At 37.0% G+C, this 12,427-nt stretch overlaps 1 protein-coding gene across 8 annotated transcripts in view; it reads left to right on the top strand.

Annotated features, from left to right (window-relative positions):
• Window positions 1-12,198, top strand: part of LOC129202892 (meiosis-specific coiled-coil domain-containing protein MEIOC-like) — a 36,954-nt gene extending 24,756 nt beyond the window's left edge. For all 8 annotated transcript variants that reach the window (XM_054816502.1, XM_054816503.1, XM_054816506.1 and 5 more), the window contains 3 exons: window positions 3,080-3,214; window positions 3,338-3,518; window positions 5,263-12,198. In XM_054816502.1, the coding sequence (XP_054672477.1) occupies window positions 3,080-3,214; window positions 3,338-3,518; window positions 5,263-5,516 (570 nt within the window). In that variant the 3' untranslated portion in view covers window positions 5,517-12,198. The remainder of the gene's footprint in view (window positions 1-3,079; window positions 3,215-3,337; window positions 3,519-5,262) is intronic.
• The last annotated feature ends 229 nt before the right edge of the window (window positions 12,199-12,427 follow it).

Here is a 12,427-nt window from a genome sequence, read left to right as displayed (position 1 = left end):
GATAATGCTTGTGTTGTTTGGCATGACTGGTTTTAAATCATGTGTGGCTTTGAGCTTCAGTTTCTCAGGCTCTTTCCCCTTAAACTGGGCTGCCAGCACAACATTTCTCTCTATTGACCTTCAATATTTGCTAACAGTAAATGTGATGACAATGTCACTGGCCAAAGCACTGAATTATTGTTAGCTTGGATTGTTGGCTTTTTCATTTATATGGGCAATAAAAGAACATTAACTGGTTGTTACTAATTCAGTAGGCCTTTGTTACAATTCTAGAACCACCAGCCATATATGATGATATACCAGGGCCCTCACTACTACAGGTGGTTCCTAAAGTGCTGGCATTTTATGCACTTTAATGCTCTAAATGTTCATACTGCGCAGTTTGGTTAGATGGATCTCTTTTCTTGTCTAATACTCCTTCTCTCTAACTAAATCTTTAACTCAAGTATTATAAAGCCAGGCTCTCCTTTTCTCTGCACAGTTAAGGAGAGAAATTTTTGTGGTGTTTTTGGGGGTTGTTTTGTTTGTTTGGGTTTTTTTTGGGGGGGGTATGGGTGTTTTGGGTTTTTTTTTTTACTGTCATTGATATAGTGGTGTCTTTCCCTTATTCTTTTTGTTTCCTGTTTTACTAAATTTTTGGTTTAGCAAAAAGAAAGAAAATAATCCTGATCACCCTGTACATGGCTGTAGAGAAAATGTACAGTGTTAGCAGTGGATGTGACTTGTCCCAAAGGAAGTTTTGATTTATACTCTTCTTGTTACAGTCACTTTCCTGCCCCAGACTCTCTTGCTAAGAAATGTTGTCTGGAGGAATCACACTACTGATAAGTGTGTTACACTTGGGAATGAAAGCTTTGAGCTCAAAAGGAGCAGGAAATGCTTTCCCAGGAAGAGTCAAATCTCTGAACTCCATGCCAGGTCTTGGAAGCTAGGCTGTCGATAATCCATGGTCCTAATAATACACTGAATGCCTGTCTGCTTCTTCCATGTTGGAGAAGACTCTTGGTCATTGGATAGAGAGACAGGTATCTGACCAAACTAGATCTCTGGAGAGCACCTTTTTCTTTCCAGCATCAACTGTGAGACCTTGCTAGTAGACTTTTGGAACTGCCTATATTGTTTGGTCCCTGATGCCTTTAAACAAGACTCCTTTCTGCCTGTCCAGTCTTCTAGGAATTCTCTGCAAGTGAGAAAGGATGATGATTCTTGCTCCAGTGTGTATGAGACAACAGTGTTTTCAGAAAGAAGCTCTTCTGCTTTCTATTGTGGCAAAGAAGGTTGTTCCAAACCTGCTCATGCAGGAGGGTCAATTAAGTCATTTGGGAAGACTGAATCATAGGGATTTTTTATCTCATACGTTTTTTGTGTTTTCATCATTAAAGGAGGAATGTTTATCCTCATGTAGTGTTCTTAATAAAGGGATTTAATGGTTGAACTTGATCTGGTTCATTCTAAGCGATCTGATTTTATCCTAGTGATCTACTCAGGTTGCGGACTCTCTCAGTCTTTGATTTTTGTGGTTACAGACTACACCTGCAGATAGCTTTATTTACGAGTATAAACTGTTCGCAGTCCCACAAACCAGTTGCCGTAGCGTGGCTCACATTCCTACAGCCAAAATACTTATTCCTCAGAAGAGGATGACTGTATCCCAAATGCCTGACAGGAATGTGCCTGGACTGTGTTAATCCCTGGTTGTAGGTACAGTTTGGGAGAATGCTAGTTGGCAGGGGTTAAAACTCTCAGAAACTGTGTTTACAGTCCTAACAGCCTGAACTATCCCAGGACAGTGCCAAGGCCTCTGCCTTACTGTTGTTTAGCTTACAGTATACGAATTGCTCACCTGTATGTATATATGTAGGAAGGGACTTTCTTTTGACATTCTCACCTTTTTGATATTCATGCCCTACCTGAATTCCTTGAGTGTAGACAGAAACTTCCCCCCAGCAGGACTTGCATTTAATTCCGTCTTGTCTAATCAGTCAGCCCTTTCAGCTCACAGAAACCTGTTCAGTGCAGCTGCTTTGGAGTTCAAAGGAGGTTATCTCATAAATCTCGCTTTTCCAGGGTTCTCTCATTCAAAAAAGTTCTACAAATTGTCTGTTTGGAATTGCTTGCAATATTAAATGTACATATAGATTAGTACTGCAAATTGCTTATTAGTTGTAATTCTTAAATACCTGGTGGTGTTACATGACCCTTTCTCCATCCATTTTTTTTTTTCCTGAATGTCTTTCAGGCTTCTGAGATGAATGCAAGTGGAGTCAGTCAGCTCTTGTAATTCATGTTAGGTGAGGGCAGAGACTAAATAATATGGATGTGTCAGTAAAGCAAAAATCTTCAGCACATATTTTCAGTATGAGTGTACATAGTATGAATGTGGACTTAACCTTGCCTTCAACTGCAGCGTGGTACCTAATCTTTCTCTCCTAAATCCACTGAAGAAAGAACAAGATAGGGAATCAGCTGCTAGTCGTGTCTTTTTTTTTTACTCCAAGCGTGAGAAGTTCTTATCCAAAAATAGGTTTGGTGATGTTTAGTCACTGCCTGCATTGTGTAGTAGTTTGACCAGTTCCTTTCTTAAGAGGGAGTTTGGCAGCTGTGTTGATGACTTTTTCAGATTTGGTACCAGTTTATGGTTAAATCTGGCTTAATCCTGATGCACTTCAGATACAGTTTATGTTGGTGTGATCACCTGTTTCTTTTGTTAATAATCATAATATGTGACATTTGAGAGATGCAGTGAGAGGCATACAGTTTAAATTTCTGGGGTACTGTACAAGAATTTCTTTGCCTAGGTCTGTGTCCAAGATTGGTTAAAATAAAGTTGTACAGCTTTGGTTATGAGTGTTGCTACTGAGCATTGTACGCTGAGCCAGAGCTGAATTAAAGAAGTATTCTTATTTTCACAGATCTGGTTGTACATCTAGACAGATATTTGGGAATATTTTTCTGTAAATGCAGTCAGAAGTAAAGCACATTTCTAATGTATTTGAAAATTCTAAACAGCTCCAAAAATATGGGTTGTGATATTGTACTAATTTCAAACATTTACAATGGCTATTTATTTCCCCTCCAGACTGAAGCTGACCTTGCAAGAAACTTTCCAGGAAAGCGCATATCTAGCTCAAATAACACTCCTGTGTCCCGACTTCCTGCTAACCCGTCACGAGTTGATCGTTTGATTGTTGACCAGTTACGAGAACAAGCCAGGGTAAGCTTTCTTGAAATACTGTCTAGTGAGCTTCATTCCTGCATTTCTTTGACTTTATATTTTTTTGTTTAATGGAGGCTTATAAGTACTTAACAGTTCTGGTGTTTTCAATGTATCTGACAGGTGCTCACGTTAATAGGAAAAATGGAAAGGCTACGTGGTACCCCTGTACACAGTAACATATCGACTACGTTGGAACACCATATGGAAGCCATTCACGTTACACAGGCAAGGCGGAAGGATGAGATTATTAATGCTGCTAATCCACAGAGACAAGGAGCACCACGTTATAATAATGAGAAAGGTAACTGTTTTCCACGTCTGTAGTTCTAAAAGTTTTTTCAAAGATTTAATTGTGCAAATATGCCATTTGAAATATGCAGCAATTATTGTAATTTCAACAAAAATGTTTGTAAATCTAAACCTATCACTCTTTAAAAGACTTTAAATTACATTGAGAACTTTTTTCTTTCCTCTTTTTCTGTTACTAGTTTAAACACTTTGAAACATTCTCCTCTTGACTAAGAGAACTGTAAAAACTGTTCAGTGATAGTATATAAACATAAGTAGTTGTCCTAAATGTAAAAATGCACTTGTCTTTAAACAAGTCGAATTTCTTTTCAGTGATATTGCTAGTCTTTCTTTTCAGCTTATAAAGTTTAAAAAAAAAAAAGTGTTGGTTCTGTGTTAATCAATTGTGTCTACCACCAGAAATCGCATTTTACAATTCCCATCTTCTGCTGAAGTAAAGCCGGAACAATTTGTAGCAGTAGTACGTGCTTCTGTAGAATGCAAAGCTAGGACAAATTGCATTCCTTTCTAATAGCATAGTGTAAGTGATAACTTGCTATTCAGTATAACGATCATACAGCTGATACGTATAGGAATTTGGGGGTTGGAGGTCAAGATCATATTATTTTTCTTCAGAAAATACCTGCGTCTCAGAACACAATTCCCAAAGAGGAATGCACTTCCCCTGCCTCACCCCCATCCTCTTTTGGGTCCTTACTCGGCACTGTCTGATACTGTCTTTTTTTCCTGCAGTGAAGCTGACAGTGTGGGCTTCTTTTGGCTTCCAGCGATGTGTATGGGATTGCCCTTCCTTCTTAGAAGGGAAAGATAAACTGTAAAGAGAGTCAGAATGTTTTGCTTTCACAGATTAAGTCTCATGCACCTTCTTAATGATGTCATATCATTAAAAATAATAGTCCTATAAGCAAACCAACTTCTAAAATTACTCTTAAAATTGTGTAATGTGACATTAGCCCTAAGCATAAGCCAGGAAGCAGGTGGTAGTCATCTTACCAAAAAAAAAAAAAAAAAAATCCCCCAAACCGTGTTTTTGATAACACTTTATAGTAAAAGTGTATAGAAGCATTATTCGAACCATCATTGTATTGTAGTTAGAAAATTTGCAGTTCATCTTTTATGATTAATGGTAATATCTGCAGCATAGTTATGTTTAATGAAGAGCTGCGCTGCTGTTGAGTGTCTAAGCACAATCTAAATCACCTATAGAAAAGCCTTTTGTCTGTGTTCTGCTGTGAAATGCGTGGGTTTTTGAGTTCTACCGTGGCTGATTGTATATCCAAAAGTTGTCAGTGAGCCTTTTTCTCAGTGTGAGGCTCTCTGGGTATCAGTGCCACTGCAAGGAAGAAAGGAGGAAAGAATTGCATCGTGCTTGTCTGGCTGGCATAGAGCAGGTAGTTTTACTAAACGTACTTGATGAGTATCACTGTGGATAGTTCCCTCTGATAAAATTAATTAAATGGCCTTAATTGGTATATTGCAGGCCTGATGATTACGCCACTGAATTTTGGACACAATTGTGGTTGCTATTAGTGTGAGATGTTATAGCTATCATTTGCAAGAGAAGAATGCTAACTGATGGAATTCAACCAGTGCAGTACCAGGGTACAGCGTTAGCTGTTTCTTGAGCAAACTTTATGTTCTGGTGATGGGTTGAACAGATTTACAGAATTTTTTAATGTATTAATGTTACCAGGCTTGTATACTAGTTTAACCTGCAACATGGTTTTCTGTCGTAGATGTTCTGGCTCTGGCAGCTGCCATTAGAGAGTTGGCTACTTCCACACGCAAGGCTCGTACCGCTTTATGGTGTGCGTTACAGATGACTTTGCCAAGAACCTCTTCAAGCAGTCCAGTAAAAGAAGTTGTTGAAAGGGCACTGCAAGAGCTCTATCCTCCAAACACAAGCACACAAGAAAAAAGCAGCGTGGAGCACGAAAACAAAGGAAGCAAAAAAGAAAACCCTGAGGAACCCATGAGGATTCTGGAATAACAGCTAATAATAGTAATAATGATAACAAAAGGGAGACAGAGGCTGAGGACTGGGAGGGAAGGGCAAAGTGTCCTGCATAGAACCATGGAAGGTGGTTTTGATAGGTTATCAAAAAGCAAAAGAGTTAAAACAACTGATCAGTGCTGCAATTCTATTACTGTGATTCCGGTGTTGAGAGACACATCTTGTAATAGTGTTAATGCAATTTTAATATTGCTGATATTGCAATGTCTGCTACATAAGAGTTTTACTATTAAGAGGAACTAAACAATAGCTGAGCATTTCCTTGTGTGCTTATCCAAAGCTGTGTATCAGCTGTGAGTCAAGCCATGACCTGAGAAACCAGATGTGGTACAACTTAATTATCTTTTTTTTGTTAATGATACAATTTAACATACTTTAAAAAAAAGATATAATCGTTCAGGGTTTTTTTGCACCATTATATAGTTCTTTTAAGTGCCAAAGCGATCACTAAGTAGTTTGCATCCTGTCAGGCTGTACAGAGCAATCCACACTCCTGTATTGTTTTTGTGACAGGGAGTCAGGTCATTCAGGTTACCGCTAACAGTTTGACAAGAATCATCAGTGTTTAATGTTGGTTGTGCGAGATGCTTCAGCAGTTGTGCTGCCAATTCAGTTTCTAGCTAAACCTTTCTATAGCATGTTCCATTTAAAATTTTCCATTTAAGAAAAAAAAGGATTTTGTAGATTTGCAGTAAGGACTGCATTGAAGTACACATTAGCAGGTGATATAAAATTGTCACTCAGGATTAGAAATTAGATTTATTGATTCCTCAGTGGGTTAAAAAACAGTAACTATATAACATAGTATGCACTTAATTAAAAAATTATTGTTTGTTAATGTAAGTTCACGGTACTATAATTTTCAGAAACATTCCATATTTATTTTAATGTGTTTATTGAATGTTTATTTAAAATTCTATTTTAGTAATATAAAGTTGGATATTTTGCCAAATCTTCCGAATAATCAGATTTAACGATTTACTCAGGAAATATGTATATTATTATATAAATATACACATGGTATATAGGGATTTTTTTTGTGGGAAGGGATGTTTGCAAAATATTTACACAAAGCTAACTGTATACTAGGTTACCAAAGCTGTTTAACTGATTAATTTTTCGCATGGAAGATTTAATATATTTAATTGCTGTTAACTAGTCTCCATTCTGTGGCTTAGACAATCAGAAGTGTTATGTATTGGTGTGAATGTTCAGGGTGAGACTTAGAAAAGAATGAATAATTCACGTTTTGTTCTTACGGCACTTATAAATGTTTTAATGCTTTAACAACTGTCTTACTGTTACACGATCTCTTAACGTGTACTAATAACCAACTAAGCTTCTTAGGTATCAAAGTAGTAATGAATGGCTTTGGAGAGCAGTTCTTTAAAAGTGAATTAAGTTGGGGATATGAGCAAAGTTTGAAAGACAAAAATGAAGGTTTTTATGTTCCATAGCGTTCAGTGTTGAATTTGACATATTGTGGATAAATATATAATTGTTTTCATTATATATATGTATTTGGAAAATGTTCCAGATGCCGTTCTGTAGTTTTGGATCTGTGGATGTTTCTAGAGCAGATGTAGTCTCCATAGTACCATCGATAACTGTGATGAGGCAGTAGTACATACCTTTGGAGGCAAGAGTTAAACAAGCCTCATTGTAATCCACTGAATAAAGCTTAAAAGCAAGAGTTTAATGGAAATCAGAATCTTAGTATAGCAAGATATTTTTTTTTCCCTGAAGAAAGTGAATTCAACTTAAAAGAATATTTTCAGCCTTAGCCTAAAAATCAGGTAGTGGAGAGAGTTATTTTAGTGTGAGTGTTTTCTCTGTGTGCATGTGCAATTTATTTGCACAAGCTAATTTAAGAAGGTTAGATTTGCGTTCGTGAAACTAATTAACTATACTCCATGGTTTAAAAAGTGGAGTCTGCAGTATTTCAGTTAATAAATAATTTTGGGTTTTAATTATGATTACTGTGTTGACAGGAAATCAGAATTTGAAAGTCTTGATCAGCTTTTCTGTTTACAGAACAACTGTAGTCCTGCAGGATTGTTTTGTAGTGGTGAACGTATAGGGCGTAGTAGGTCCTTATTGTATTGCTTTGTGTGTTTTTTATTATTGTGAAGGAATGTGGTCTTAATTGGTTCATAATATAGTTAATGTGCCTTTAACAGTCTCATTTTTCAACAATGGTAAATAACTGTATGCTTGCTTCTGTTTTCAACTGCAGTTTAAAAATGCATTTAAAAAAGGTTACAGTGTGACTGCTTTTGACTACAACAGTTAGCATACGCTGTTAATGATGTTCTTGCATACTGTTAGACCGCCCAGTTACGGGTTCTTTAACAAGTGTAAAGCGCCATAGCTATGGAGAGTCGCCATGGGTCAAATGTGTTAGTATCAGATTTTCCTTGTCATGCCCTGCAAATGCGAGCAGCACGTGGTCATATTTCATTTTACCTTGCTCTCTTTTCTTCATAACAACTCTGGGTCTTCATATCAAAATGACTTTGTCCCCATTTCTTTAAATTATTTGATTATGGACAGCTTTAGACCTATGAAGACAAAATTCCTTTCAGAATGTTTCAGTTCTGTTGCTTTATTACACACCCTTTTATATTTCAGGGGAAAAAACACTGTATTTTGTAAAATAACCACCTGGAGTTGCAACTCTGTTACAGTCATAAAATATTTCTAGCTGCCTAGTATTTAATTTGGCAACAGTGTACAAATTGCACTGCATTTTTGGTATGAATAAGTATAATGCTTCTGGGATTAGAGACTAATTGTATTCACGTTTTATTGACTTCAGTGGAACCAGAGTTAAGGTATTAGGTCACACTTAGGCCAGAGAGGTGTTTTTGGTTTGGAGCTGGGTTTGACTTTTTGAATTTCCACCCCCTGCCCTGATTTGTGGAGCCATCAGGTAAAATTTACTTTATTCCCTCCTTCTCCCACCCCCAGTTTTGTTGAGATTTAATTGTTCTCTTTTTTTCTATTTCAATTTATGCGGTTTAAATTTTTGAATGAGGTGAAGAAGATGGGGTTGTAGCTAGTCATGGTAGCAGTGGTACTGGATTGCTCTCGTTGAAGAAAACAGGATACTTAAGAGTACTTCTCCAGTCAAGATTATTATCAGAGTGTGTGTTTTGATAGTTGGTAGTGAATCTTTAATGCTTTAAAATCCCAAATAGATAGTCCAATACAACACATTTAAGAAATAAAATTATTTCTGTATTCTGTATAAATAACTGGAGGCTTCTGGTGATTGAGCCTTCTTGATTCCTAGAAGAGGAGCCAGCATCAGAGTAAGAACAACTTATTTTCTGGTTGTAGGTTTGGTATCTCTGCTTTTCTTCTCTATCCACAGGGTCCCTCTGGCAATTATGTCAATCTGATAGTATCTATAAACTAAAACTAAGAAATTGGTATTAGTTTGTCATTATTTTTATTAGAAGAGCATACAAGGAGATTGGCTAGGTTCGTGGTGCTTGTCTTGCTGTGGCCTTTTCAGCAGTGTGTCTAAGACTATTAGTTCCCAAACTACTGCTACTGTTGTTTTTTTTTCTTTCCAGACTGGATAGTCGTCTTTGCTCTTTGTATTTACCGCTGCTACTAATTTTTTTGTCTGTACCTGAATACATATAATTTGGAAATGATTTGCCTTACAGCTTAGAAGTTGATGCTCTCGTCTTCATAATAAGTCTCTTATTATTCCTGCTACCTTTTCTCTTTGGTGAAGTAAATGAATAGTAGAAGATGGAGATTATGCAAGTGGGAGGCTTTGAGTAACTTGCTGGCCAGATACTCCAGAATTTTGTGGAAAGCCTCCTAGCTTTAGGCCTATGCACTTTTCCAGAAGTGACCATGAGCACAGCTTCCTGGGGTTATGTTTATTTGCTACCCAGGCCTTCTCCCATTCTCTCTGGGGAAATAAGGAAAGGGGAGCTACAAGAAGGAAGGAAACACTGAGCCACAGGAAGCCCTCCTTCCAGTGGATGGGGTCACTCCTCTTTGTGGCTCCTGTGGCCAGAAGGGTGGAGCCTGAGGGGCCAGTCATCTTTCTTTCCTTTAACTGTTTCCCTTTTCCCCATCAGCTGCTCACATGTGCTGTCAGGATTCAACTGCTGAGACTTGTGGCAGAATTGGCTTGTTCTTGTCCCGCTCTGGTAGCCATCCTTCCACCCTTGTATGTTTTAATCATATGGAATGGAGCTGCGTACGAGCTTGAGGGGCTAGAACAGGGCTTGGGAACAGTGGGTTCAAAACAGCAGGGTATGGTCACCACCTCTTGCCTCTCAACTGCTGTCTGTAAGGGAAGAGGACGAAGTAGGATTTAAGCTCAGCTTTTTCAGACTTAAAATGACAAATGGCAAGGAGTCCTTAGCATAAAGCTTCCATTGAACTGTTTGGTTTTTAAATGTTCTTCCTCAAGTGACAGCCTTCAGCTTTGCTCAGTATGATATTCTCAAATACGCAATTTATACGGTCATAGCTCTAATTCTGTAGGAAGTTGAATTTTTTTGTTTAAATGCTGTAAAGATTATGCAACAAACAGACCATAAGCCTATATGTATTTTTCTAAAAGTTATACTGCTACCTGCTCTGAATGGTGATTTTTTTTTTTTTTCCTCCCCAATTCTCTGCTTGGGAGCTGTGATGTCAAAATGCTGCATGTTGGAGCAACCCAAAGCAGAGGCGGGGGGGGGGGGGGGGGGGGGGGCGTTGTTCCTTGTAACTATATTGCTTTGCCAGTATACACGATCTTAATTTTAAATTTAGTTTTACAACTCTACTTTATGGCCACAGTCTTCTATAGATTTTTTTTTTTCCTAATAGTCATTAAAGTGGAAAAACTTGAGTTCCTGATTAAGTATCTCTTCAAGAAAATACGTTATATTGAACAAGAACAGGGAATACTGTACATCAGTGAATACATGAGAGCAATTGACTTTCAACTATATTTTTTTTTTTTAAATAGGTGCATTTGCAGTTAGGCTACTGAAGAGATGAGCATGGTCCTGCTTCCATTGAAGCCAGCAGCTTTAACAGATTTTTGTCTTTGTCTGACTGCTTTGCTTTACTGGCATGGTATCTCGAGTTAAGTAGGCTCTTTGTAAATACGAGCTTAGTAGTTCACCTTGAACATTTGTTACCAAGAAACTCTAGAAGGATGTGTTCCCAGCCTTTTTTATAAGGTTTCTCACTACACTGACAACTTGGAATTAGCAGGATAATTTTGCTTTCTTTTAGAGCTGAGGAACGTACCTACTGCAGAAACTTTGGCCAAAATGAATTTGTGGGTTTCTGAGAATTTTGCACCTTGTTTTATCCTGATCTGCTTCAATGGAAATATAGCCTTAACTGTACTAAGTGCTTGATTTATTTCCTGTGCAGTTTATCCATCTCGGTCACCAGCACTTTTTGTTGTGTGGAACATTATATAGAAATCAGGCATCTCTTATTTTTTTGGTAGATACTGCTTTCTAATTCTTCATATAGAATTGAAAGTCCTTATTTTTCTTCATTAGCAATACTGTAATCAAAGGTGCAAAAAAAAAAAAAAGATGCATTTAATGTATGTAGTCTGTGCTGTTAGAGATTGAAAATGTATCAGGTTAGGAACAACTTTAAAAAAGTAATTGAGGAACTGGAGCTATAAGTCCTATTTGCTTGTTTGCCAAATGAGCTATAAAAAGGAAAATATTTGCATATAGTGTGTACAAAGCTTGTTAGAGAGAATGGATAAATCAGAGTCAACTTAAAATCATTGCCAGACAAAGATTGCTTTACATTTTTTTACTGTATAAAGTACAACCAATTTAAAACTTGTTTATGCACAGTAATAACTTAATGAGCATAGTTTTTTTTCACAGAATTAGGCTATTTCCAATATATATGGGAAAAATAAGTTTCCTTTTATTTTTATGACAGATATACAAAGATTAATAGTGTCTATATTTTAATATACTATTTGGTGTCTGAAGTATATCTTTTACATGTTTGTTGGTCAAACTCATTTACTTAATAGCAAATTTTACACTGCTAGTGAAATATTACTGAAGGAGGATTTTGTGAGTTGATCCATTCAGTACGCCCAACAGAAATATGTGAAAGTATAATTTAGCTTAAAAAAAGTCAATTGTTGATTATGCGATATTTTAATCATTAATCAGTTTAGGCTTATTTTTCTGTAAAACAACTGTGGATGTTTGAACGCTGCAAAAATCTTACTTCTACCTCTTGTGTAACATTCTTTAATTATACTTCACAGATCTCTCTGGGATGTACTTTGATATTACAGGGTGTTGGTTCACTTAACTTGTGAATTTCATGTGTTTTTCCTTTTATTTTTTTTTCTTCTGTTAGTTGTTTTCTGCGGAACACCGGGATGCCTTGTGGCTGGGGCTGGGTTATGTTCACTTGTGTAAAGCAGCTTCAGGCAAACTGTACACACTGACACACGGTTTCTACTAAGCAAAAGGTACAACGGTCAGAGGAGATTGTAAGGTTTGTGTTACATGTATGAAAGTCTCTGAAATATGAGAATTCTGTAATAAATCATGGCCAGTGTAATTTTCTAGTATTTTTATGTATGTGATTTGATTCCTTTTATTTAAATAATAAACCGTGTTGTATGTATGTCCATAATAAACAGTTGCAGCTTCTTGTTTTGTTTAGTTCAACTCACACTATTTATCAGCTGCTGTTCTCCATGTGAGATGAGTTTGGTTTGGGTAATTCTGCCTTGAAAAAACATGTTACGTGTTCTGCTTTAACACAGTTACAAAAATTAAAATTCTTCATGTTTTATGTGACTGGTTTTATTACGTCAGCAAATTCTGCAGAAGAGGAACGGGCAGTTTTGGTTGGCATTTGTT

Source organism: Grus americana, chromosome 2 (genome assembly GCF_028858705.1).
Source record: "Grus americana isolate bGruAme1 chromosome 2, bGruAme1.mat, whole genome shotgun sequence".
Classification (NCBI taxonomy): Eukaryota; Metazoa; Chordata; class Aves; order Gruiformes; family Gruidae; genus Grus; species Grus americana.
The sequence above is the reverse complement of the archived record's forward strand: the minus strand, read 5'-3'. Positions and strand labels throughout refer to the sequence as shown.